This window comes from Hemicordylus capensis, chromosome 2 (assembly GCF_027244095.1).
Source record: "Hemicordylus capensis ecotype Gifberg chromosome 2, rHemCap1.1.pri, whole genome shotgun sequence".
NCBI classification, from domain to species: domain Eukaryota; kingdom Metazoa; phylum Chordata; class Lepidosauria; order Squamata; family Cordylidae; genus Hemicordylus; species Hemicordylus capensis.
In genome coordinates, this window is record NC_069658.1 from 186,083,574 (window position 1) to 186,110,534 (window position 26,961).

At 45.7% G+C, this 26,961-nt stretch overlaps 2 protein-coding genes across 3 annotated transcripts in view; one reads left to right on the top strand and one right to left on the bottom strand.

The window, feature by feature from the left end:
* Positions 1–9,661, top strand: part of FGD1 (FYVE, RhoGEF and PH domain containing 1) — a 68,218-nt gene extending 58,557 nt beyond the window's left edge. Inside the window, exons 18-19 of the mRNA XM_053295662.1 lie at positions 943–1,086; positions 2,219–9,661. Of these exons, the coding sequence (XP_053151637.1) occupies positions 943–1,086; positions 2,219–2,470 (396 nt within the window). The 3' untranslated portion in view covers positions 2,471–9,661. The remainder of the gene's footprint in view (positions 1–942; positions 1,087–2,218) is intronic.
* TSR2 (TSR2 ribosome maturation factor) lies at positions 9,459–26,734 on the bottom strand. 2 transcript variants are annotated; one of them, XM_053295663.1, is made up of 5 exons: positions 26,647–26,734; positions 20,551–20,700; positions 15,365–15,456; positions 11,006–11,179; positions 9,459–10,309 (listed from the first exon to the last, which is right to left on the bottom strand). In XM_053295663.1, exons 1-5 carry the CDS (start codon positions 26,717–26,719, stop codon positions 10,196–10,198), a joined length of 603 nt encoding a protein of 200 aa, XP_053151638.1. In that variant the 5' UTR covers positions 26,720–26,734; the 3' UTR covers positions 9,459–10,195. The 2 variants fall into 2 exon arrangements, with proteins under 2 accessions (XP_053151638.1, XP_053151639.1); XM_053295664.1 differs by lacking the exon at positions 26,647–26,734 and adding an exon at positions 17,619–17,709.
* Positions 26,735–26,961: the final 227 nt, after the last annotated feature.

A 26,961-nucleotide genomic window follows, 5' to 3' on the forward strand; every position in this document is an offset into this window, starting at 1 on the left:
AACATGGTGTTGCTGACTATGTACATGGTTGCCATGCATGCGTTGTGGCCATGTGCATCCTGCCACTACGCTCAGGCTCCTGGGTGAAGCCCTGGGGCTGTGTGCAGACTAGCGGCACCATGTCTGTAAAAGCAGCGGGGTGGGGGCAGAGCAGGTATGGACTTGCTTTACTCATACTTAAAGGTACTGCTTCCCACCCCACCTAAGCGATTTGGCGGGCAACACCGAATCAATTTGTGCACATCCCTACATCCAGCAGTTTCATGTAGATTTTAAAGAGCATTGGAGACTATATGGAGCCTTGTGGAACTCCACACTTTAGTTCTTGCTTTGCAGAGCAGCAGTCTCCAAGCAACACCATCTAGAATCTACCAGAGAGGTAGGAATGGGACCACTGTAAAATAGTGCCACCCAATCCCACCTCCCTCAAGCCACTCAGAAGGATACCATGGCTGATGATATTGAAACCCTTTGAGAGATCCAGTTTGCCTGATTTGTTATTTAGTTTGCTTCTGCTGTTCATGGAAGGTGACAAGCAGCTATGCAGGGCACAGAAGCCCCATCTTCTGACCCTTGATAATCCACTTGGTAACTCCTCTGGCTTCCGCTTCTGAGATTCAAGAGGCGCTTTGCCCAGTGGTTTTCAAGTGTATAACATTAGGACTAGAAGCTTGCTTTTTCTTTTTTCTAGAGGAAGCTGAATCCTGCAGCTTTTCTATATAGATGCAGACTGCCCCTTCCCGCTCCTCTCTCTGTATAGCAGTCTCCAGAGTCATATGGGGAAGGCACCCCCCCCACACACACAAAAGGCTGAATAGAGTTGCTCATTGTTGAGAGTGCATAGTGGAACAAATATAAAGGATGTGCCTGTGTGGATGGGATGGCTGCTCTTGGTGGAGAGGGCAGTGGGTCTTTACAAGCATCTCTCTGTGCCTCCTGCAGAAACAGGCTTCTGTGGTGGCAGAGAACAGTGTGATCTGCAGCTTCTTGCACTACATGGAAAAAGGAGGGAAGGCCTGGCACAAGGGCTGGTTTGTCATCCCTGAAAACGAACCCCTGGTGTTGTACATCTATGGAGCCCCACAGGTATGATAGTGCCTCTTCAATCTCCTACACACAGCTTTTGTCTTGACTTAGAAGAAAATAACAAAAACATGGGAAATATTTGTTTAAAATTAGTGGAAAGGGAATTATGCCCTTAGTAGAGAAGGATTTGGAGTTGGCTACTGAAGTTTGTGATTTTGAACAAACCAAAGGAGGTGCTTCTATACCGAACTCAGTAACCCATGGAACTAATTGCCAACCGATGTCAATTCACAGGAACAACTTAAGACAGACTAGACGAATGCATTATCTTACTGGTGGTTACTAGCCATTGATAATACCTATTTGCTCTGGATTGAAGGAGCACAGCCAACATAACCCCAAGGAAGGTGAATCAGCCTTGCCTCCAAATTGCTTATTCCCCAGTGTCAAGTGGCTGTCCACTATTCCCAGCCACATGAGACAGGGTGAGACTAGGCTGAGCTTGGAGCAGGGAGTAGAAGCCATGCTCCTATTCAGTTGTAAGGATGTTTGGCTGCTGGGCATTCTTAACCCTCATGGCTCAATCAGAAAAGGAGGGAGGCCAAAAGGATATGGGGGTAGATACTGCTGGTTATCTGTTGCCTGCTTAGAGACGTCTCCAGTACACACAATACCTTGACAAGGCCCAGTTCCAGCAGTGCTACTGTCGGCAGTTGAACAGTACTGTTGCTAGAGGAATTAGCCTTCACAGCCCTCTTACAAGGCCCTCTTTCTGTCCTGAGAAACTGCCTCATAGGGCCTTGAGACCCTCCCTTTCCTCAACTTGCAGTCCCCTGGGCGGGAGTGGGGTTGCTGGCTCACACCTCCACATATGGACAACTATTGAATGTTGACCCACTTGGCTGTGAACCGTCTTAAGGTGTCTGCTTGGCCAGCAGTGGGAAGGTGGATTGCTGAGCTAGATGGGCAGTGGAAAAACTAGCATGGCCATTTTTATGCTGTGTTTTCTTAAAATTCTGTCCCGCCTTTCTTCCACGCTGGAACTCAAGGTGATGTAGGTGGGGTTCCCAGGCAGTCACCCATCCAGGCACTGATTAGACCAAGACCTGCTTAGCTTCAGCAGAGTGGCTGTGTCATGTGCCCTCACACCATGCCCTGGGTCCTGATCTGTTGTTTGTCCAACTTGCTGCAGGATGTGAAGGCCCAGCGCTCAATGCCTCTAATCGGTTTTGAGGTGAACCTCCCTGAGTCTGGTGAGCGGGTGGATCGGCGCCATGCCTTCCGGATCAGCCAGAGTCACCTGTGCTGGTACTTCAGCCCTGAAACGGAAGAGCTAAGACAGCGATGGATGGAAGTGCTGAGCCGGGCAGGCCGCGGAGAAGAAGGCAAGGGACCACCTTCCATCCTGGAAGCAGATGAGGATATGGATGCAGAGAGAACCTAGACACAGAGGCTGGGAAATTAGAAGCAACTGACTCTGCCCACCCTGGGAACTGCTCCCTGTTCTCTGACCAGTATACTTGAACGTCTTCTCTCTCTTCAGCACTTTCTCCCCTTCCTCCTTTCATTCCTTCCTTCGTCAGCATCAGCCACCTGCCATGGGTCATCTCCTGCCTCAGTTACCAAGGCCAGTCCCTAGCTGTGACCTTCCTTCTCATTGCCACCTGCAGAGATGCACTGAGATTGCTCCAGGCCCGTTCCTGTCCCCAGCGGTAGCCTTTGGTAGCCCAGACTGGCCTCTTCTTTCCTCCCATCCTCTACACAGGGAGAAACTGATCCAAGAGGATGGATTCCTTCTCCCACTTTCCAGTGCTTCTTCCTTGATTATAGACCAATATTTGTTCTTCCACTCCCCACTGCTAATTTAGCACTTACTGAACACGTATTAATTGCAGTGGTTTGGGGTGGGGTGGGAACAAGCTGAACAACAAGCATGGAACCAGTTCTTTCAGTGGAATGGATGGGTGTGTGGGTCTATTGAGAATTAGTCTGCTTCCTTTGTTATCCTGCCCCATGTTTGTGTAAGAGGTGGAATTTTCCTAGTGCGATGCCTCCTCATGCTCACAACCGCTTTGAGGCACAAAAGGCTGATCTCACCCTGCCTCAGATTTAACCAATGGGCTGCCTTGTGTTAAGACTTGAAGCCTCTCTTCTTAAGAACAGAACCATCTCTCCTGAAGCACATATAGGCTGGGAGACCAGAGCTAGTCTGAAGAAGGTCAACTACCTAGGCAATTTCCCTTGGTTTGCAACATGCCAGAATCCCCTTTCAGATGAGCCAGCCCTTCTTTCTTAAAGGCAAGCCACCTTACTGAGTTGCCACAACCCATCATTAATTTTTTCTCTCTCTACCATTTCTCTGGGATCCAACAGGGGACAACCTACCCAAGAGTACTCCTGTACAAGCCATGCTAAAGTGACTAGAGCTGCATAACATTGCAGGTAACATTTATGCAATGCCCATTCTGCCAGTTGATGGCTGTGACTCCATATAGAAAAGGGTAGATTGTGCTCCAAGGTGCTTCTGTAACATACAGTAAAAGCACATACAGCTCCAGTTAAATTAGGTGGTAATTTCAAAAGGGAATAAGACAGCCATCACTGTTATATCATCGGGGGGAAACCTGGGAAATGGAGCATTGGTTTCACTTACCTTGAAGGCTTCTTCTGGTTGCTGGGGCCAGGGACATCTCATGGGTTTTCCCTCTCAGGAGCTCCCAGGCAGGATAGAAAGTGATTTGTTAATACAAAAAGACGCCCACTTGAGCCTGAGAGGGAAAAGCACAGTTCTTTTGGGCCGAGACAGTAGAAAAAAAACAGGCAGGTAGAGTAATAAAAATATAACATTAACATCAGAAAGTCTGTAATAAACAGGTCTCTTAGAACTTGTCACCGGGAGCAAACCAGAGCGCCCTGAACAACCAGGTGGGTCGAGATGTCCCTGGCCCCAGTAACCAGAAGAAGCTTTCACAGTAAGTGAAATCAATGCTCCGTTCTCGTTTGCTGAGGCCAGGGGCATCTCATGGGACATACCACAGCTGGCCATTCAGGGCGGGAGCACTCTGGTCTACGACCGAGGGAGAACCTGCTGCAACACACGCCTGCCGAAGGCGGCCCTGGCAGAGGCATATTCGTTGAGCTTATAATGCCTGTTAAAAGTGGACAGAAGGGCTTTGCAAATTTCCTTGACCGGAGCCGCCTGTCGCTTCAGCGTGTTTGGACGAAGGCCCTTCTCCAGTCCTTCTTGTAGGAACCGTAAAAGATGTTGCTAGGTGGCTATTCCCCTCAGGATAGAGTGGCGAGCCGCCCACCACAGGAAGGTCCTCCACGTATACTGGTAAATCCTCTCTGCTGAGGCCTTGCATGAAGCCAGCATAGTGTTTAGGACCCCTTGGAATATCCGTGTTGGCTCAGAAGTTTCTGCTCAGTTTCCAAACGGCAGGTCGTGACCAACACAGATCCAGATGATGAACCGCAGTTCCCAAGGCGGTTCCATCGCTAGGTGGATCAGCTCCAGAAACCAAGGTCTCCTGGGCCAGAACAGCCCCACCAACAGGACCTTGGTGCGTAGAAGGTGCACTCTTCACAATACCCTGGCCAGAAAGAAGGGCGTCTGGCCACAGACTGAATAGGGCATCCACTGCTGTCGCCCCCCTGCAAGGGAACCGGGCCATGAATGCGGAGAGCTTTGCATTTTCTGGAGTTGCGAAAAGGTCCATTTCGGGCCTCTCCATCTGCTCCATTATCTGCGTGAACACTGCCGGATTGAGGGACCACTCTCCCAGCTTAGCCAGTCTGCCACCAGGTTTAGTTCCCCCTTGTCGTGGTGAGCTATCAGGGAAAGCAAGTTCTTCTCTGCCCACACCAGCAGGGTCACGGACTCCAGATGCAGAGACCTGGACCTGGTCCCCCACTGCTTGTTCACGTACGCCTTGGCTGTTGTGTTGTCGGTCTTGACTAACACATGGGTCCCCTTGAGAGTCTCTTGAAAGGCCAACAAAGCTAGCCGAATGGCGTGAAGCTCCTGCCACTTGATACTGTGGGCCTGCTCCTCGGCGTTCCATCGACCTTGCGTGGACAGGTTGAGGCAGTGGGCTCCCCAGCCCCTGTTGCTGACATCCGTCATAACAATGACCCTCCGGGGGTCCAGAAAAGTCTTGCCCTGATTCAAGTTGTTGAGTTCCAGCCACCAGCACTGAGAGCGGTGAAGAGAGTCTGGTAGTGTCAGGAGCATCTTCCTCTTCTTCGCAATCGCCAACTGGTGAGGCAGAAGAAACCATTGAAGGCCCCGCAGGTGCAGCTGGGCCCAAGGCATCGAATCCAGGCTGGCCACCATCAGGCCCAGTAGTCTTGTCAGGGAGGAAAGCGGTGTTCTGGGAGCCACAAGCACAAGCCAAAGTTCTGACTGGAGTGTCTGAAGACAGTCCGAAGGCAGGAAGATCCGATCTGCTTGAGTCTCTAAGATGACTCCCAGGTGGCGTAGTTTGTGACAGGCCGTCAACTTATGATGAATCCGTGACTTGCTACAGTCGTGATGGTGAGTGCCAAGTCCCATTCGGCCTCCGGTAGAGAGCAAGCCTGCAGCAACAGATCGTCTCTAAATAAGCAAACAGGCAAATTCCCTTCAGAAAGAGGTGTACCACTAGCGGAGCTAATAGCTCCGTAAAAACGCATACTGAAAATACTCGATACTGAAAATGTTGCCCCGCATACTTGAAGCGCAGAAATTGCCTGCTATCCGGGTGGATGGGGACATGCAGGTAGGCCTCTTCCAAGTCTATAGATGTGAACAGGTCCAGGTGGAACAGGGCCTCTGAGACCGACCTGAGCGTCTCCATGCAAAAATGGCTCCTCCGAACCCATTTGTTTAAAAACTTTAGGTCCAGAACAGCCCTCCTGGACCTGTCCCTCTTTGGTATGGTAAACAAAATAGAGTAGACTCCCTCTCCCTCCTGTGAGGCCGGCACCCTTTCTACCGCTCCGATGACCTGGAGGTGTTGAATAGCCTGGATCATTTTCGAATGTTTGGTGAATGCCTGTGACCTTGGAGTTGGAAGGAAGTGGCAGGCGGGAGGGGAGGGGAACTCTATTTTGTAGCTATGCTGAAGCAGTTGAAGGGCCCAATTGTCCGTGGCTGAACTTCCCCAGGCATGAGCGAAGTGCAACAAACGCCCTCCAAGCCTGATATGCCCCCGTCATTGTTGGTTTTTTTGCTGCTTAGACTGAGTGTTAGGCTGCCTGTAAGTTCCGGAACCTCTGAAGGAGGCCTTCTGGCAGTTCCAGGACCCTCTCTGGTATCTAGCATCCCTGTTCCGGCGCCGGAAGGGCCAGAAGCCACGAAAGGGCCGATTAAATTGGAAAGACCTTCGGAAGGGTTGCTTATCTGATTTTTTGCTAGCTGATAGCATTGTTTTGTGTTTGTAGGAGGATTCCACAAGGATATCCTGCAAGGCAGTATCCCCAAACAGCTTCTTGGAATCGTAAGGGACAGTGGACAAGTTAAGCTTTGACGTAGAGTTCTCTGTCCAGTTTTTTAACCAAAGGTGGTACCTGCAAACCACCAAGGAGGATGCCACATGTGCTGAGAACCTAATAGTGTCCAGAGTGGCATTAGCTATAAAGGCTTGTGCCTTTTGCACCTTCAGCAATTGCTGCCTCATTTTAATTGGATCTAATGGGGGATTGCTCAGCAGATCATCCACCCACAGCAAAGAGGCGCAAGCTGCCATGGATGCTGCCGCTGCTGCACATATCACCAGAGATGAAGTATCGTGAACGCACCTAGGAGACAATTCTGCTTTCTCGTCAGCCAGGTCCCATAAGAGACCTCGCCATCCCGAGGTACCAAGGACCCAGATACCAACTGTGATATCAGTGCATCCGTATTTGGGTTTTTTAACATGTCCGCCGTTGCCTGCTGAAAAGAATACAGTGTATTGGCAATGAACATGGCCTTGCGGTTGGATGCTGGTGCTAGCCATTCCTACCTAACCACATCCGTAAATAACTCCGGCATGAGTAACAACATGTCCTTGGGGCATGCTCTTGGAAAAACCAGATTCCCGTTCACTGATCCCTCCGATTTCTGCCCAGCATCCAATTTTAAACCAATAGTTTTTACAATTCTGGACATAAGTTGACTAAAGTCCTCTGCCACAAATAACCTTTGTGAAACAGAAGCAGCTTCCGCGTCATCCCACCCAGACCATTTCCCCTCCTCTCTAGAGGGGTTTCTGAAACTGGGTCAAGATCCCCAACCTTAGGAATCACCTCCTCTGAATCAGAGGGTTGAAGAGGCTGCTCAGTAACCTGTACCCCCGTCTTACGGGTAACAATAAGTCCCCTCAGGGCACAGAGTCCTGATCCATGGCATCAGAAGAATGGACCCTTGCAGTGTTGCCAGCCAATTTATGCGGTTTGATACGCTTACGTTTGGATTTGGATTTTTTAGGTGGTGGGCTCACAGAGTCACTAGAGGAGGAACTGTCACTGGGAGAGCTGTGCCTTCTCCTCTTTTTGGACTTTCCCCTCCCCCTGAATGGTCTGACTTGTTGGATTGTGCCAATAACGGCGTTACAAAACCATGCCTGCCACTCAGGGGGCACAGTCTTGGGTAGGTTAGTAGACTTAGAACTGAAGGCCACAGAACCCTCCCCCTGCTGGCTAATCCCCTTTGCCACAGCTTTTCCGCACCCTTTTACAATTTTCAGTACTTTACCCAACCCCTCAGGCAAAATGGCGGGCTTTTCCATTGCGGTCGCCATCTTGGAAGTCTGAGAGTAGGCTGCCGCCATGCCGACCACGCTGCAAGCCAGCTCACCAATCCTTTTAATTTCTTCCAAAGTTGGGGGGCAGTTGGCAAAAGGGAGCTTCCTAAAACACTCCTTGTCTGCCTCTCCCTGGAGCAGCATGGTACGCTGGGGCACAGTGGTGCGAGTCTCACAGCCTGAAGGCGGGAGATCCGACACGGCTCCGGCGGCAGTTGGGACGGGCAGCTGGGAAGCGGCCATCGCCGACATGGGGCAATCCAGCCCCTTCGGAGACTGATCCGTGGCCGACAGGGCTGCAGGTACCCGAGACCGAGCTCCAGTGCCCTCCTGCGAATGGATTGGGCTACGGCTTGGTACTCGGCGTGTGGAAAAACAGGGCGGCGAGTGTTGGCACAAGCTCGCCATGAGCGCCCTGATGTGGCCTCAACCATTCCAGAGGAGAAGTTCTCCTGCTCCCCCTCAGCTATAACGAAAACACTCTCTCGCCTCTTAAGGCTTCGCTCCAAGCAACAAAGGAGGAGGGGGGAGGGGAAGAAACAGAAGATACTAGGTTTTGTTTTGTTTTGTTTATATATTCGGAAGATTAGGAATGCAAGGAAAGAGCTGGGGAAAAAGGAGTAAAAATGGTTAGAAAATGGTCACAAATAGAGAGAATAGTCAGAAAAGACACTGCCTAGGAGCTTGCAGAGGACAGAAAGAACTGGGCAGGGTTTCCCCCCTCAGGCTCAATTGGGCGTGTCTTTTTGTATTAAAACAAATCACTTTCTGTCCTGCCTGGGAGCTCCTGAGAGGGAAAACCCATGAGGTGTCCCTGGCCTCAGCAACCGAGAATGTAGCTTTTAGGTGCTTTTTAGAAAGGGAGCCACAAGGGTAGAATGAGAAGGAGCAAATTTCTACATGAAGCTGGCTATCACAGGATTTAAGTCCTATTCACTTCTGTGTTAATATAAGAGCTGACTTGCTGCACTGGGTAAAGGTCCATCTGTTCCAGTATCCTTTTTCCAACTGCAGGCAGCCAGGAACTCACAAGCAGAGGATGAAGGCAATAGGTGTCTCCTGTTGATTGTCCCCAATGTCTAAAAGCTACTGTCCCTGATTATGGAGGTTTCATTTACGTGCCAGGGCTACTAATTGTTTATAAGGCCTAGCCAATAAAGGATGGAATCCCAGCTGGGTTTGAATAGGCAAGCCTCATGTCCGGGAACACAATAGGCATAATCTGTTAGGAGCATTTTGTGCACAAGACAGGACTGTTGTTTAAAAGGGATGAGAAAAATCAGGCACACACAGACCTTTTTCTTTAGTGCAGTTGCCTCTTCTACTTGATATGATGCACTTAAAACAGCTGACATTCTTCTCCATGACATTCTTGGACTGTCATGGAACTTCCTAAGACCCCTTCAAGTATTCCTGCCCACCCCCCTACCCGATCCCTGTCTTTGCCTGTATTGCTCCAGCTTCAACTTACAATTGAGGCAAGGGATTTTCTTCCTTCTTGAAATCACTTGGCCTGTTCTATGTAGGTTTCCTGGTGGTACTATTGGTACTTGGGGAACCATCCCCATTCTTGTCTCCGCCCCCCCCCCCCGCGGTGTAGAGTTAGTGCATGTAAACTTTTATATTAAAAAAAAAAAGCCTCAGTATTAAGGGATATACAAAATCTTACCAAAATAATATTTTATTGTTGCTCATGTACAGTGGCTGGCCACTACAGAGGTTAGGGAAGGGGTACTTCTTTTGACAGAAGCACCCTGTCCCACAACCCAAGATTTGTGTATTGTCCATTTTACTTTCTAGTTTCATTGTTGTATTTTGTTTTCCATTGTCCATAATTTTTTTAAATACAGGATTTTGTTTTTCTGTTATACTCATCTCTTTCTTTGAATAAGAGCACAATCTTTCCACTCTGGGTATGGGATGGTCTTGTCTTCCAGCACTCTTCCTGGTCGAAGGGGCTGAGAAGCAGCCACAGACATCTTGAAGCCAGGGCCTCCAAAAAAATAAAATAAAGTGTGGTGGGGAAAGAGTTTTTCCTTGAATAAGGAATCGACTTCATTGTTTATGGCCATCACAAGCCACAGGAAAGTGGCTGAGGCTAAAGATGAAACAGCTTCAAGGATCTTAAGGCCTTTACACCACTGAACCCAGCTCCTACTCGATTCAGGTAAGCCTCTGCAATATCAGGGACAAAAGTGTGTGTTTGCGCAGCATCCTTCAGGCTCAGCGCCTAGCACACCAAAACTGAAAACGCCTCCATAATCTTAAATTGCTCCTTTCCTAGCTTTGAAAATAAAGATCCAAGCCTTGGAAGCACAGAGTTCTGTTTCCTCACATAACCACAGCACTGCTGTATTAGCCCAACAAGGAGTCCTGCAGTCATTGTGTCTGTCTTGTGTTGTTCATTTCTTTTTCTTCCTCACCAAGGTCCAACCAGCTTCAGCATCAGGGTCTGAGCAAGAAGGCAAGCTGGACTGTGGGCCATTCATGATGGGAGCAGTACTGCATTCCATGGCCTGTGCCGGGGGGAAAAAACCCAGTAACATAAGCGATTGAACAAACTTCCGTGACTAGCTTCTGCACAGTCGCACAACTTGTGTTCTTAAAAGGTTCTTCAGGATTAAAAAATCAGTTTATAGACTACATCACTTGACAAATATTTTTTAAAAACTGGAACTGTTCACAAAATTTAAAAAGAACTCCAAAAGGACAGGCTTAACAGTCTCCTGACCAAGTTTAAGGAGTCACAATCTTCATGACTATCCCCATAACTGCAGTTTTTGAAAAGTGTTCTGGATTAAAAGCCACTTTCTAACCCTCATAACTTGACAAGTAGAGCTGGATGATGATGATGATGATGATGATGATTAGAGAAAGCTTCAATGCTCAAGGGCTTTGTTCTGTATCACCCAGTTCTTTCATCGCCTCTAGCTGTGTTCCCCTTTGTACCCCACCCCTACCACCCCACTGCATTTCAAATTTTAAAGAAACTGGGATCAGGCTGTGAATAAAGCCTCTAGATTAGGGAAGTTATGCAAAACAAGTCAGTTCACATGCAAACTAACAGTGCCAAATTTGCCTTTCCTTAGTGTGGAATGAAGCTTTCCCTTGTTCCTCATCCTCCCCATAGCAGAACACAAATATCTCTATTACTTGGACTGCTGGAGTTTCCTGTGTGAGACTCTTCCCAAGGAGAACTACCCCAGTGATACCTCTTCCTTGGGTTCCTGCTCCTCCTCACTGCTGCTTTCCTCAGCTGCCTGGGATCTTGCAGCTGCTGTCCTGGCCTCTTGCTTCTTCTGGGCCAGCTGGACAATGGCTTCACACACTGCTGCTCCTTCTCCCTGCTGGCACTGACTGAAGAACAGACAGAGTTGCTGGCTTACCTACAGTGTGGGAAGAGGGACAAATAGCTCTTTCAGAGACTAGCAGGAGACCTTCCTAGACCAATTACTGCAGCAATGCACACTTTAAGAGCTGGTGGTGGAATGAAGATGGACTTCTATTGCATTAGACCACCCACCAATCCTAGAGCAGAGAATCAAATGCCTTGCTCTTACTGCATCTCTGTATTACTGTAGATGCTAGTGGCCATATTAATAAAAGTATAATACAAATGGCAAGATGAAGAAACAAAATGCCATTTACATATGGGCTGGTCAGCTCTGACCCACCAGCCAGTTCCACCTCTGTCTCTGAACAGAGTGTGGGTCAGAAGTGGGGCTTTGTGGGCAGTGCTGCTTCATGAGCAAGCTGGAATGCACCCCTATTAAGGAAGACACCATAGAGGCCTTCCCCCTCTCTTTTTATACATGATTTTGAAAACACAGGAAGAAAAACACAACTACCAATTAAAAGTGAAGAAATTACAGTAACACAGGAAGAAAAACACAACTACCAATTAAAAGTGAAGAAATAACACTTCATTTCAGGTTCTAAATATATCATAGATAGGCACATAGAACATAAAAGACATAAAACAGCGGGAGGAAAGGATTGCTAACTTAAAGTTGCCATCTCCTGTGCACACTTACTTAGGAATAAAGGCCCATTAAACTTAATAGGACTTGGTTCCCAGCAGACATGGATAGGGTTGCATTGCACAAAAACAAAACATCCTTGGAGGTGAAGGTGAGTGTATTGGATCATAAATTACGAGGAATATTTACATCCATATTTTAATGGAGTATGCCAGAAGGGGTGCCTGGAACAGGGAAATTGCAATTGTTACTGGAGGGAGCAACCTTACGAGTACAGGAGGACCTCGCTATTCGCAGGTCCAGCACTCACGATTCCGTGTATCTGCGGTTGGGTAATTAGCACCTGACCTCAGTATACACAGAGAAAAAAGGGTTAAACTCATGTATCCGCAGGTCGGGAGTGGCTAGAAATGACCTCGGAGCTTATTTTTGGCTGCCATTTTGACTGCTGGAGAGATCGTGAGCCATTTAATGGCTCAAACTGGAGACAAAACCCATTATTTTTGGCCCCGTGGGTGAGGGTGCAGCACCGTGAGGGGCCAGTGGGGGATGAGTGCCCAGGCGGGGTGTGTGAACTGGACAAAACCACCATTTTCAGCCTCTGGGAACCTAACCCCCAGATTCCCATTGCCCTAATGCCTCATTATTTGCAGATTTGCTCTCCGCCTCTGCCCCCGTGGATAACGGAACCCCTGCAAATATCGGGGTTCTCCTGTAACTGTATCTCCTATCCAATAACAATTCTGTTTTCAAAGCAGCAAAGCCATAAGGGTGTTTGCTCAAATGGTTACTGTTTGATCTTCACCACCAGCTACTGTCTGACCTTCAGGCAGAAAGCACACTAAGTAGTGAGGAAGGTATTGCAGCATGCCTGCCTAACAAATATAGAATCTGGAATTCTGGGGTCTTCATATAAACATCCCTCCAGTGTCATGAATGGCCTAACAGGGAAGTGTGGTGAAGGCCTTTCTTAGTTTTCCAGAGGACAGATCTGTTAAATAGTTTTCAAGGCAATGATTATTTTTTACCACTGCAAGCAGAGGGAAAATCTGGAATTCAGATCCAACTGTAAACTAACTGTCCCTTTACTGCCTTTATTTATTTATTTAAATTTTCTTATATAGCGCCTCCTCCAAAGACTCTAGGTGGTGAACAACAATACCAATTTAAAATAAAATATAATAATAATAATAATAATTATTATTATTATTATTATTATTATAAATAATAAGGCAAACACATGGTGATACAGGTGGGTCTTAAGAAGGGCCTTAAAAGCAACTAGGGAGGGGCTGAACGAATCTGGGAGGGGGAGTGTTCCACAGAAAAGGCCATTGCAGTTAAGGGCTTATTTGCATACGTTATGTCACTGAATATCCATAATAATGAATACTTTTAAAAAATATTTGTTATGCTGCACTTTCTCCAAAGAGCTCAAAAGTTCCCTCTCCCACTGTATTTGCACACTACCCTGTGAGGAAGGTTAGAATAAGAGATTCAAGCAGACCCAAGCTCACCCAGTTCTGTGGCCAAGAGGGATGGGTCTTCCTCATCTATGGACAATACTTAAGCTATTACACCACACCTGCTTTTGCTTGGATCTGACTGCCATCAAAGACCAAGAGTACTTTGAAACTGTTCTAGCAAACAATTTAGGCAGCCTATTATCCTTTGAGATCTTTAATTTAAACCATTGGTTTCTACAGATGATGTCTTGCTCTGGAGACAGCTAGAAAAAACCCTGCCTCTCTTTGGTATACATCTTCTACATTTTAAAATTTGGGAAGCAGCCTTCAAGGGCATCTGGCTCTGTGGATCTGGAATACAACTTGATCAGGCATTTCCTTCTGCACAGCAGTCTATGTGCAATAGTTCAATGTAGAGAGCAAGAGTGCCCCACAGTGGTAAGCTGCAATCATATCACCCAGGGAGGCAAGATTCAATAAAATCCCCACAGTGTTTGTCACTTAAGTCTGATTGTTTTGTGAAGTGACCATTATCTGGCTCCTAATTTGGGGGGCTGGCTCAGAGATCTAAAGAAAATTTGTCAAGGCCTGGATTAGTCACTTGTGGACTCATTTGCAGGGCTGTCAAAGCCAGCCCCTACACCAGGCCACTCAAGAGTGACAGTGCCATCAAATGTTTCAGCACAGTGAGATGAATATGCGCAAGACTGGCTCTGGATAGGAACAGAATAGGGGGAAAGATCAGAAGGTGACCAAGAGGAAAGAACCTGTGAAAGGAGAGATGGATACTTTGGTAAGCTGCAGGAAGAATCATGCCATATACTTATGCTGTATAAGGGGAAAGAGAGCTGGTCTTGTGGTAGCAAGCATGACTTGTCCCCTTAAGCTAAGCAGGATCCACCCTGGTTGCATACAAAAGGGAGACTAGAAGTGTGAGCCTTGTAAGATATTCCCCTCAGGGGATAGAGCCGCTCTGGGAAGACCAGAAGGTTCCAAGTTCCGTCCCTGGCAGCATCTCCAAGATAGGGCTGAGAGAGATTCCTGCCTGCAACTTTGGAGAAGCTGCTGCCAGTCTGTGTAGTCAATACTGAGCGAGATGTATGGTCTGACTCAGTATATGGCAGCATCCTATGTTCCTATGTACTAAAGCCTGTTTCTCAAAAAGCAAATGAGACCAACCTGACTGAGCAAATGGACTAGAGACTGCAGGTGGCAACTCATATGACTGAGTATTCTTCCATTCAGTCTGTCTCTCCCTCACACACGTGTTTCTGTGTGTCTGTCTATCTCTATCCTTAGATGTGCAGAACTGGATACCAGAGAGAAGGATTCTGGCCTAGCCTTTCCCTGGCATGAGTGTTAGAGATGCAGAGCTATTTTTTCTACCTGGAATAGCATTCTCTTATAAGCTGCCAGCTGAAGCAGTGCAGACCAGAGATAGGTTTTCTTCCTTATCTACTGTTGTGAAACATAGTCCCTAACAGCAGCACTATATGATGCAGAACACAAGGAGAACTGAAAGCCTAAGACAGTACATGACGCCACCCTCAGTGGGAGCAACGGCCATGGGCAAGAGAAAGCTGGAGCCATCTTTTCTCTTCTGTATAGGCAATAACCTATACAGTCCCTATAAACACTATACTCCTCCAGACCAACAATATATTGTTCCTAAATGGAGCAGGAAATCAAGTGGTGGGAAGAGGTAAGGGGAAGGCTAGATTTAGGATTATTACCCGACTAAAGAAATATTTGGCAATTAAATTAATTTTAATCAAGTCTGTATATATTTGCATATGCCTAAAAATAATTTTTAAATAAAAAAGCATATTTTCTTTGTTTTTAAGATGGTGAATAATTATGTTGCAGTTGGTACCATCTTAAGCAACATTCTTTTTGCACTAGAGTGAAGAGTTTATCTCCTAAGAAGATGCCTGCACTCTATAGTTTTTAGAAGCACTTACATCAAAAATAATTAGCTTTCTAAAAATGAATTGCCTAATTAATTGAGGATGCATTTGTATTTGATTGTGAGGGGTTTTAATAGCTTCATCTAACCTATACATTGATTAAAGGCTGCAGGCCTAGCTAGACTGATCCTCTTTTCATAGTCTTGCACATGAGATACCTGGGCCAAGCTACCATCTTCTATCATGGTGTCAAATTCATTGTTCATCAGCTCAGCAAGGAAATCCTCCACTTCCTCTGGCTCCAGATCAGCTGCAGAGAAGGTGGGCAAGACATCAAATATGGTAGTTAAGGACAATTTCAAAGATTCCAACAGTCAGAAATTCCGTTACAGTGTCATAAAGGAGGGATGCACCCCGTGGCCTGCCGAACTGTAGTCTGCCACACTGAAACAGCTCACAATACAAGCCAAGAGTCTTGGCTCCCCGTCTCCCTGCTGTAAGCACGAAGCCTCTCACTCTTGCCAGAGCCGGAGGCATAAAATCTTGATCCCAAAACCTCTGCTTAAAGCTATGGAGGCCAACGCTCAGTGGACAAGCATCTGCTTTGCATGCAGAAGGTCCCAGGTTCAATTCCTGGCATCTCTGGTGAAGCCAGGAAAGCCTCCTGCCTCTAACCTTGGAGAGCCACTGCCAGTCTGTGTAGACAATACTGAACTAGATGGGCCAATGATCTGACTTGGTATAAGGCAGCTTTCTATATACAGGGGGAAAGACTACTATAATGCTAGGTTGTAATATCTCTCTCTGAAAACTATGGATATGAATAGGTATTTTAATAATAAAAATGAAAAGTTCTACATAGAACAGCTTAAAACACAATATCATTATTTTAAAAATAATGTATTAAACATCCTCATACATATACCAATAAAATACCGTAAACATGTCCCAAAGTATATGTAATAATACTGTGCTCACAAATGAGCTAAAATCCTCTTAAAATCTTGTCAGTTTTAGTGCTGCGTTGCCAAGTAAGTTGGAGTCTTCTTAAAGTCTTGTCAAGTAAGTCACATGCGTTTCAACTTTAATGTCTTCCTCAGTGACTGTATCGTATGTTATCATTGGGCATAACTCCTCCACTTGCTTCTCCTTCTCACTTAGCACATTATTTTTCTATATGTAAGGCCCTTGTTATAAAAGTTAGAAAGTCAAAATACATTAGCTTAAAATGCAACCATCTACTGCAAAGTTACCAGGGCCATGAAATGAACCACATTTGTCCTCTTTTAAATATATTTTTTTAATTGTCCTCTCTTAAATTTAAATATTTTTTAAACTATCAAATATTTAATATTTAAAATATTAACAGGATTTTAAGATTATTTTAGTTCATTTGTGAGAACAATATTATTACATATATTTTGGGACACTTTTATAATATTATATTGGTAAATATATGAGGATGTTTAATATTTTAAACTAATGATCTTAATTGTGTTTTAAGCTGTTCTATGTAGAACTTTCAATTGTTATTATTAAAATACCCTTTCATATCCATATTCATAATTCTTAGAGACATAGATTACAACCTAGGATTATATTAGTCTTTTTTCCTGGTCTTTTGTATTGTTCTGGATTGTCTTTTGGATCAGGGATACAACCTTTTTTGTGTTGTGATTACATAGCTTTCTATATGTCCCTCCTGGATTCGAATGCATTCAAAATTAGCTACTAAATACACTTTGAGTTTTCAAAACTGTAAGGAAGAGCAGAATTCCTGTGTCTATTTTATGGTTCAGAATGTTTAGACAGTTTTTCTTTGAGCCATCTAATGGCGCAGCGGGGAAGTAACTTGCCTAAGGAGCAAGAGGTTGCTGGTTCGAATCCCTGCTGATATGTTTCCCAGACTACAGGAGACACCTATATTGGGCAGTAATGATATAGGAAGATGCTGAAAGGCATTATCTCATACTGCGAGGGAGATGGCAATGGTAAACCCTTCCTGTATTCTACCAAAGAAAACCACTTGGCTCTTTGGTTGCCAGCAGTCAACACCAACTTGACGGCACAACTTTACTTTACTTAGTGAGGTTCACTATGGACCCTGAGGACCCTGATTTAGGATGACACAAAATGAAGAAGCCACTCCCCCTTGTTGGATCTAGCTCTTTCACTGCTGCTTATAGGACAGCGAGACCAGTCTGACTTGGGCCTCTGCCATGACATAACAGGAAATCAAAGGTCCTTTAAATTGTTGTGACCTACACAAGGCAGACCCCAGTCTCTGCTGCTGCTGAGTCATGAACAGAGTAGACCCTACTTGGTATTCTCCCCCCACACTATCAGTTGAACCTAGATCAGACCATCAGCATTGTTCTAGGTACAGAATAGCCAAAAAGGTAAGACACATTCCATACCCCACAGACTCTGCAGTCTCACTCAATTGGACATTATCTTGTTTAGGTTCCTCACCATTGTTTTGGAAGTATTGCTCCACAGCTCCCACCATCCATTCAGATTTCTCTTGACTGTATGCCCCTCCAAAGCCATTGTCCACTGCGATCTGTGTCAGAAGAAAACACAGGCCACAGTCATGAAAAGTAGCTAGACAGCTCTGCAGCAAGCAAGCTCTCTGCTAATCATGGGAAAGTTGCTTGAGGTGAAGACTGACACAAATATTTTAAGTGTGGTGGAGGCATAGTGACTGTCCTCTGAAAAACACACAATCTGTTCTTCAAAACTTTAGCATAGTTTCAGAAGTTAGATGGGTTGGGAACTCATTTATTTATGGTCTGATGGGTTGGGAAAAGTTGGCCCCTCCTCTAGCATGGATTGCAACAGCTTAGGAACATAGGCAGCTGCCATATTCCAAGTCAGGTCCATCTAGCCTAGCTTGCCATAACAATCCATGCTAGAGGAGGGGCCAACTTTTCCCAACCCATTATCTAAAATGACTGAAACCATTACTTTAGTAAATAACACTGTTCAGTAAACAACAATGTTCAAAATATATTTAGCTAATTACCTTTCCATTTTCCCTGACAAAGAGCTCCAAGTAACTCAAAGCTCATATGCTCTTTCTCCATCAAATCCATAATTCAAAAGCAAAAATGGATCCTCTACAAGTTGGAAGGAGGAAGATAGCTTTAATAGTTCAAACAGACAGATGCTCTCTTTTTACCTGTTTTTTCATTACATAGGAAGCTGCCTTATACCGAGTCAGACTATTGGTCCATCTAGTTCAGCAGTGTCTACACAGACTGGCAGCAGCTTCTCCACGGTTACAGGCAGGAGTCTTTCCCAGGCCTATCTTGGAGATGCCTAGGAAGGAACTGAGAACCTTCTGCATGCAAGCAGGCAGGCGCTCTTCCCAGAGCAGCCTCCTCCCCTAAGGGGAATATCTTACAGTGGTCCCACATGTAGTCTCCCATTCAAATGCAAAGCAGGGTGAGCCCTGCTTAGCAAAGGGGACAATTCATGCTTGCCAACTCAAGATCAGCTGTTCTCTCTAAAATGAACACAGGTACAGTCATTCACACAAACACATGTACAAGTGCACAGTCATCTATAATCTGGAGACTCTTTATAGAACAGAAGACTGTACAGGAGCCTTGTGAACATACAAAGCTGCCTTAGACTGATATGTTCTGGGCTTATCTAGCTCAGAACTGTCTGCTCTAACTGTTGGAGGCTCTTCAGGATCTCTTCAAGGACAGAGAACTGTTCCGTAACTGTTATCTGAGACTATTTTAACTGGAGAAGGGACTGAACCTGGGGCCTTCTGTTCTCAAAGCAAATGCTCTGCTGCAGTGCTATGATCCCCCACTAAATCTTTAATAACCTCTTTTCATGTCAAGTTGTTTAGAATGTACTGGGTCAGACCAAAGTCTCATCTGAAAACCATTCCTTCTCAGAGCTGCACTATGGTCAGTCTACATATGTACTCATCACACAAGGTTTTCCTCTAGCACTTTTAAGATGAGGGGGACACATGTGATTTGAAAATAAACAGCTATTTTACTGGAGTAGAGCAACAATCACATGCGATTCCATGGGATGAGGATGGAGAAAAATTTCTCTCTATCCACTTTCTCCACACCATGCATGATTTTATAGACTTCTATCATGTCTTCCAGAGTTGTCTTTTTTCTAAACTAAAAAGCCCCAGATGGTATAGCCTTGCCTCATAAGGAAGGTATTCTCGGCTAGGGATTCTCAACGTTGGGTCCTCAGATGTTTTTGGACTTCAGCTCCCATAATCCCCAACCAAAGGCCACTGGGACTGGGGATTATGGGAGCTGAAGTCCAAAAACACCTGGGGACCCAACGTTGAGAATCCTTGTTTTAGGCCCCTAATCATCCTGGTTACCCTCTTCTGCACCTTGTCCAGTTCTACAGTATCCTTCTTTAGGTATGGTGACCAGAATTATACGCAGTACACCAACTGTGGCCACACCACAGCTTTGTATAAGGGCATTATAATATTCACAGCTTTATTTTCAATCCCCTTCCTAATGAGCCCTAGCATGGAATTGGCCTTTTTCACAGGCCAATTGAGTCAACTGCCGCACATTGAGTCAACACTTTCAATGAGCAACTCCAAGATCTCTCTCTTGGTCAGTCACTGACAGCTCAGATCTCATCAGCATAGATGGGAAGTTGGGTTTTTTTGCCCCAGTGTGCATCACTTTACACTCACCAGCGTTGAACCGCATTTGCCATTTTGTTGCCCACTCGCCCAGTTTGGAGAGATCTTTTTGGAGCTCCTCACAATCTGTTTTGGATTTCTCTACCCTAAATAGTTTGGTGTCTTCTGCAAATCTGGCCACCTTGCTGCTTACCCCAACTTCTAGATCATTTATGTTAGTTGTCACACATCTCACTGGCAAGACACAGAGTTTAGAAGTGAAATTCTATGCAGACTTCAATTAAATGGGACTTACTCCCTGGCAAGTGGCAACTGCATATAGGATTACAGCTTCAATTTCAAACAACAGGGTCACAATTCTATGCACACTCATCTAGGAGAAAGTCCCGGTGACCTCACTGAAACTTATTGCCAAGTAAACAGGCATAGGGGCAGGCCATCAGAGTGTCATTTTCCTACTTAAACAAGTTTAGTCAATGTGTGTCTTACGTGAAAAGACACTTACTTCTACTTGCACTGACTGACTAAACTTATTTAGGTACAAACTGATTACATATCAGCGTACTTGGCGAAACAGCAGTGTCTGCATAGGACAGTAATTCTATGAAGCAGGTTAGTGCCTGCTAAAGGTTATGGCTCAATGTAGCGAACAGATGCCACGGCATTCTTTGCCTTTTTACTGTTGTCTCTCCGCACCCCAACCCGGCATTTTCCCTACCTAAAACCTTCACCGTGTCTACGGCGAATAAATCCTACCTGCAAAACAGGCCAGCTTCCCAGCACGGCTTCTATACCCCGGCTGAACAGGCCACGTGCCTCCTCCCTCGGAGTCGCCATGACAGGCAAAAAGGTAGGCAGCCAAAAAGCCGATTGCAGAGTGATCGATTAAGGATAACCTGCCCTGAGCTGATAGGAAAAAGACAGGCAAAGGGAAATGCGCGCAGAGTAAACGATTGCAGCTTTTAAAGAGCATGTAACAGAGGGCGCTCTGCCTCTGCTGTATGTCGGAATAAGAGCCTCTCTTCAGAATAATAGACAGCAAAACCTAAGGTCCGAGTGCCATTCTTTATTCTGCAAGGGAGGCTCTTATTCCGACACACAACAGATAATTTTTAGATTTAAACCAAGGGACTAAACTAATCTCAGCGCCAAGGACTGTTATTTCCTTACATGGCCTGGAATCAAAAGCCAAGCAGTTTGCGCCGGAGGGTTTAAAGGTTTGTTTGTAATCAGGTTTAATTTCTAAAAAGAGACCTGACTGTCAGAAATAAATGCTTTCTGCCCTTGAAACCTGCCTGTGGTTCTTCAATAATAATAATGCGGGAAACTTTAAGGCTCAGTGGCATACTTGTTATTATTTTGCTTTGCCAAAAGTAGATTGTTAGGCTACCATATTATCCATTTTGGAGAAGGTAACTGGTTTTCTGAACAAGAGAAATGCAATTTCTTAATATATGCATTTTAAAATATGCGTCTGATAAAAGCATTGCACAGTAAACAACTACTTAAATATCTATATTACTCAGTCAGATCTAGCCATGGTGACCCACACCCTCCTTACATCTTTATTGGATTAACCCACTCTATATTTTATTTATGTATTTAAAATATTTCCATACAGCCCAAAACTTGCGTCTCTGGGCAGTTTACAATTAAAATCCTTTAAAACATTAAATAAATTAAGAATTAAAGTCATTTAAAAGGTTACAAACATTTAAAACCCAGTATTAAAATTATTTAAAACTATAAATCTAATTAAAAGCCTGGGTGAATAAATGGGTCTTCAGTACTTTTTAAAAAGCTGCCAGAGATGGGGAGGCTCTTATTTCAACAGAGAGCGCATTCCAAAGTCCAGGGGCTGCAACAGAGGCTTGTTCCTGAGTAGCTGCTAGATGAGTTGGCGGCAGCCGCAGGCAAACCATCTCCAGATGATCTTAGCTGGCGGTGGGGCTCATGACAAAGAAGACGTTCTCTTAAATACCCAGGGCCTAAGCTGTTTAGGGCTTTATAGGTAATGACCAGCACCTTGTATTTTGCCCAGAAACATATCAGCAGCCAGTGCAATTCCTTCAACACAGGAGTAATATGGTCTCTCCTAGATGACCCTGAGACCAACCTGGCTGCCACATTCTGAACCAACTGCCCTCCCTCAGAGAAGCATTTATAGTCTCTACCAGGCTCTCTACCACAGCCTCCCTGCCAGACAGTATAAGCCATGTTGGGCAAGGATCAAGAGGGCAGGAGGTAGGCCGCACCATTCCAAGCAACATGTCCACATCCTCAGAAGTCACAAACTAAAACTGATCCGGGCAGGGTCATCACATAAGAGGAGCTGCTGATCACCTCGGCATCAGACATTGTAACAATTGTGGAGTTTGTATCCAAGTTGGCCCTAATACGAGAGATTTTGTCCACAAAGAACTCATTAAAAACATTACAGTGACTAATTATTGGTTCTAAGTACTGATGAACAGGCGCACATTAGCCCCTTCACGACCCTGAACAACTCCGCTGGACGTGAACTTGCGGACACGATACGGGAGGAAAAGAATCACTTCTTTGCCGCACGTATCACTTGAACATAGATCTTCAGATGCTCTCTATGTAATAATCTTCTCAGATTCGAGTCAAGTCTTCCTCCACTTGCACTCTAGTCGTCTACCTCGCCGCTTCAGCCCCCGTAGTTCTTCCGTACACTAAAGGGCCAGTTTCAAAGCAGGTCAGAGAGGATGCTTAGGAACGATCGTGTCCACTGCCCTGGTGAGTTGATTATTCCAATTCTCCACCAGAGTGTCAACAGGATCACCAGCAGAGCCAACAGGCGTCTTGGAATCCTATTGGATCCAGTAACCTTCTCAGGCGGACCATCCTAATGGGCCCTCTGCCCCTGCAGAGGTGGGATGCGGTTGTGAGTCCAACCTTAACCAGATGGTGGTCTGTCTATGACAATGGGGAAATCACAGGAGTCCCCATGCATGGAACACCACCCTGTTCAGAGTGAAAGACCAGATCAAGCGTATGACCAGCAATATGTGTAGGTCCCGAGACCACCTGGGATAGGCCCATAGTCATCATGGCTGCTATGAACTCTTGAGCTGCCCCGGACAAATTGGTCCAAAAGTAAACAATGAAGTCCCCCAGCACTACAAGCCTGGGAGACTCCAATGCCAAGTCTGAGACCAAGTCCGTCAGCTCAGTTAGGGACTCCCATCGGACAGCGGGGCAGTCGGTACACCAACAGACGTCCCAGTCTATCCTTAGCCCCCAAATTTAGGTACACACATTCAATATGGTCAGACACTTCGACAGGGATCTTGGTCTATTGTTCTTATAGACCACAGCCACTCCAGCTCCCCTCCCCTGCTCCTCAACAGAGTACCCTGGGGAAGAAGACTGGACCAGACTGGGCCACCAGCCTCCACCAACCAAGTCTTTGTAATACATACCAGATCAGCCCCTTCATCCAGAATCAGATCATGGATGATCTCAAGTTTATTCTGGACCAACCTGGCACTACAAAGGAGCAAGATGAGGCTCTGTGGGTGGTTAGCATTGCTTTCCAAGGTCAAAGAGCTGGCAGGGCAGCGCAGCCAGAATGGGAGACAGCAATTAGGTTTCTGATTTCCCTTCCCCTGCAACAACCTACTGACCTGTCAACATTGTTTCTTCTATTCCCCACCACTACAGGAATAGCTGCCCCATAATCAGTGGATATACCCCCTGTCTTCCCATCTCCAGACAGACCCAGACACATTAACTCAATTTACCCAGGATTTCAAAAAGAAGCTGAGTTAAAATACCCACCCACCCCGACACACCCACGAAGGATCTTGGGTCAAACAGTCTGGCCCTCGCCCTCATTGTCCCCTGATGTGGCTCCCCCAAAGGGGTGCCCCCTTTGGAGTCACCCCTTCAGTGGCGGGCCCACCACCTCAGGGAGCACTCCTATAGGGCTGCCCTTGAGGACTCCTTAAAGACTTGCACTAGTCCAGAATGCAGTGGCGAGGGTCTTGCTTTGTACAAGATCCTAGAACATGTTCCACTGGTTCTTTTTCAGCTGCACTGGTTACCAGTTTGTTTCCAGGCATTGTTCACAATGTAGGTTTTAACCTTTAAATCCCTTAGCAGCTTGCAACCAAGGTACTTAAGGAGCCACCTAAAGGAACTGGCCCACCCCATAAGAACAGCACTCTCCTGTGTGCCTCAGAGCTGTGTTGGTTGGTAGCATGAGAGGGCTTTTCCAGTGGCTGCTCTATTCTCTGGAATTCCCTGCCTAGAGGCCTGACCAGCCCTCTCTTTGGGGATATTCCAATGGTTGCCCAAGGACTAGTGTAGGGAGGAGAGCTGGTCTCATGGTAGCAAGCATGAATTGTCCCTTATGCTAAGCAGAGTCTGTTCTGGTTTGTGTTCTGGGATGTGTGATGTGAGCAATGTAAGACATTCCCCTTATTTAATTATTTTATTTTATTATATATGTACACCGCCCCAAACTTCTGTCTCTGTGCAGTTGACAGCAACATACAAATTAAAACAGAAATTAGAACCTTAAAACAATTTAAAACCACAAGTCTAGTTTCAAAGCTTGGGTGAATAAATGTGTCTTTAGAGACTTCCTAAACGTTGTCAGAGATGGGGAGGCTCTCATGTCAGCAGGGAGCACATTCCAAAATCTGGGGGCAGCAACAGAGAAGGTCCATCCCTGTGAAGCCATCAGACTACTGGTGGCAACTACAGACAACCCTCTCCAGATGATCTAAATGGGTGATAGGGTTCATAGTGAAGAAGACATTCTCTTAAATACCCTGGGCCTCAGCTGGTTAGGGCTTTATAGGTTATAACCAGCAGCTTGTATTTTGCCTGGAAACGTATTGATAGCCAGGGTATTTATTTTAATATAGGAGTAATATGGTATCTTCAAGATGACTCGGAGACCAACCTGACTGCCTCATTCGGTACCAACTGCAGTTTCCAGACTACTTATAAAGGCAGCCCCACATAAAGTGCATTGCAGTAGTCAAGTCTGGAGGTTACCATCATATAATAATAATAATGTACCACTGTCCTGAGGTTGTTTATCTCAATAAACTGACACAACTGGTGTATCAGCCGAAGCTGATAGAAAGCAACTCTAGCCACTGCCTCAACCTGAGACATCAGGGAGAGGTGTCCAGAAAGCACTCCCAGACTGTGTGCCTTTTCCTTCTGGGGAAGTGTGACCCCCATCCAGAACTAGCAGATCAAAATAGTCTCCTGAGTTCCGACCCTGCACAATAAGTAACTCTGTCTTATTTGGAGTCAGTCTCACTTTATCATCTCTCATCCAGCCTATCACTGCCTCAGGCAGGCATTTAGGGAGGTTATGCCTTCTCCTGATGATGTTGACATGGAGAAGTAGATTTGAGTGTCATCAGCATACTGATAACATCCAGTGTTCCCTCTAACAGGGATTTCCAGATTTTGTTGACTACAACTCCCAGCACCCCCAGCTACCATGGCCTTTGGCTGGGGATTATGGGAGTTGTAGTCAACAACATCTGATAATCCCTGTTAGAGGGAACACTGTTAACACCCTGCACCAAATTTCCAGATGATCTCTCCCAGTGGTTTAATGTAGATGTTAAAGAACATTGGAGACAGTGTGGAGCCCTGGGGGACACCTTATAAAAGTTCATGGGGCCACTCTCAGAAGAGTATTTGCATGCTTGCATGCAGAAGGTTCCAGGTTGCCTCCCTGGCATCTCCCAAGTTATGGCTCAGATAGACTCCTGCCAGCAACCTTTGGGAAGCCACGACCAGTCTGTGTAGACCAGGGATTCTCAATGTTGACTCCCCAGATGTTATTGGACTTCAACTCCCATAATCCCCAGCCCCAATGGTCTTTGGTTGGGGATTATGGGAGTTGAGGTCCAAAAACATCTGGGGACCCAACTTTGAGAATCCCTAGTGTAGACAATACTGAGCTAGATGGACCAATGGTTTGACTCAGGAGAAGGCAGCTTCCTATGTCCCTACCCACTTGTTTTGGTATTTTTTGTTTGGTATCTTCTCTTGTTCTCTCTTTTTAATTTTGTAAGTTGAGTTCCATTGCTATGTTTAAATGGTTTCAACTCTGTTGATCTACAGTGCCTTGGGGTTATTTTGGAAGAAAGTCAGGCTATAAAATTTTACAATAAAGTAATAAATTAGAAAAGGTAGCTATCAATACAAGTACTGCAGAACAGTGCCAAGGAACCAGTGAAGGGAAAAAAGACAAATGGCTGTGTGAAATCGATTAAGCTCAGGGGCATAGCAAAATTGGAGTGGGCCCTGGGATAAAAAGTGAAGATAGGCCCCTGCCCCCTACTTCAGATGGGTATGAGGAAGAGAGCAAAGAGCAAACTGTCACCCAGCTGGTGGGTCTCCTCTTGCTATGGCTATGCCCCTGATAAAGCTGGAGAGAAATAATGGTTGCAACTCCTCAAGGATGGGGCCTAAAGAGAGCTTTTGAAGAAGGAAGTTGAAATGGGTTCAGTAAATTTAGTGATGATAACATCTACCTAACAACGATTGTTAATACAGTTAGGAATCCAGAGGTTGTCAGGAGAAACTGGATGTTCTCATGAAGCAGAAGAATGGAAACTGAACTGCTTTTGCTTCCAGTCTGTGTCTCTAAAATATACCACACAGACATCTTATTGACACAGCCCTTTCAGGTCAGGCCTGAGGACCCAATAAAGCTGGGAGGAAGCAAGAGGAAGAATGTGAAACTCACTTTACTTTTCTAAACACACCGATTAAAAACTGATAAAATCATGACTGATAACAAAGCCATAGGCATTTTGGCATGCATGCACGCACACGCTCTTTCCTTACCTCCAAACCAGCCTCCAGATCCTGGAGTTTCTAGTTTGGCAACATCTTTTGATGCACCCTGCCTAGTTGTCATCTCATTTGTCACTTTCAACTACAGGCCGCTCCCTCTACAAGTCCACCCTGAAAACAAATCTCATGTACTGAATTATAAAAACAATGGATCCAGCAACTGAATTCTGCTACTGAGTTAGCACAAACACAGGGCAAGGATCTGTCATTATTCTGAAAAGGAGATCCTTGGGCAAGTTGTTCTGGTGAGAACTATTCTGCCTACTATTGGCTTACCCACAACACTACTTATCTTTCACTATAATC

Bases quoted from the DNA above. Each gene is read 5' to 3' on its own strand.
- TSR2 (XM_053295663.1), bottom strand. From the start codon at position 26,719: ATGACAACTAGGCAGGGTGCATCAAAAGATGTTGCCAAACTAGAAACT. The intron at 11,180-15,364 runs GTATCTCATGTG...CCCACACTGTAG, and splicing joins AAGATGGTAGCTTGGCCCAG to GTAAGCCAGCAACTCTGTCT. The intron at 10,310-11,005 runs GTATCACTGGGG...CCCCCGGCACAG, and splicing joins AGCAGGAACCCAAGGAAGAG to GCCATGGAATGCAGTACTGC.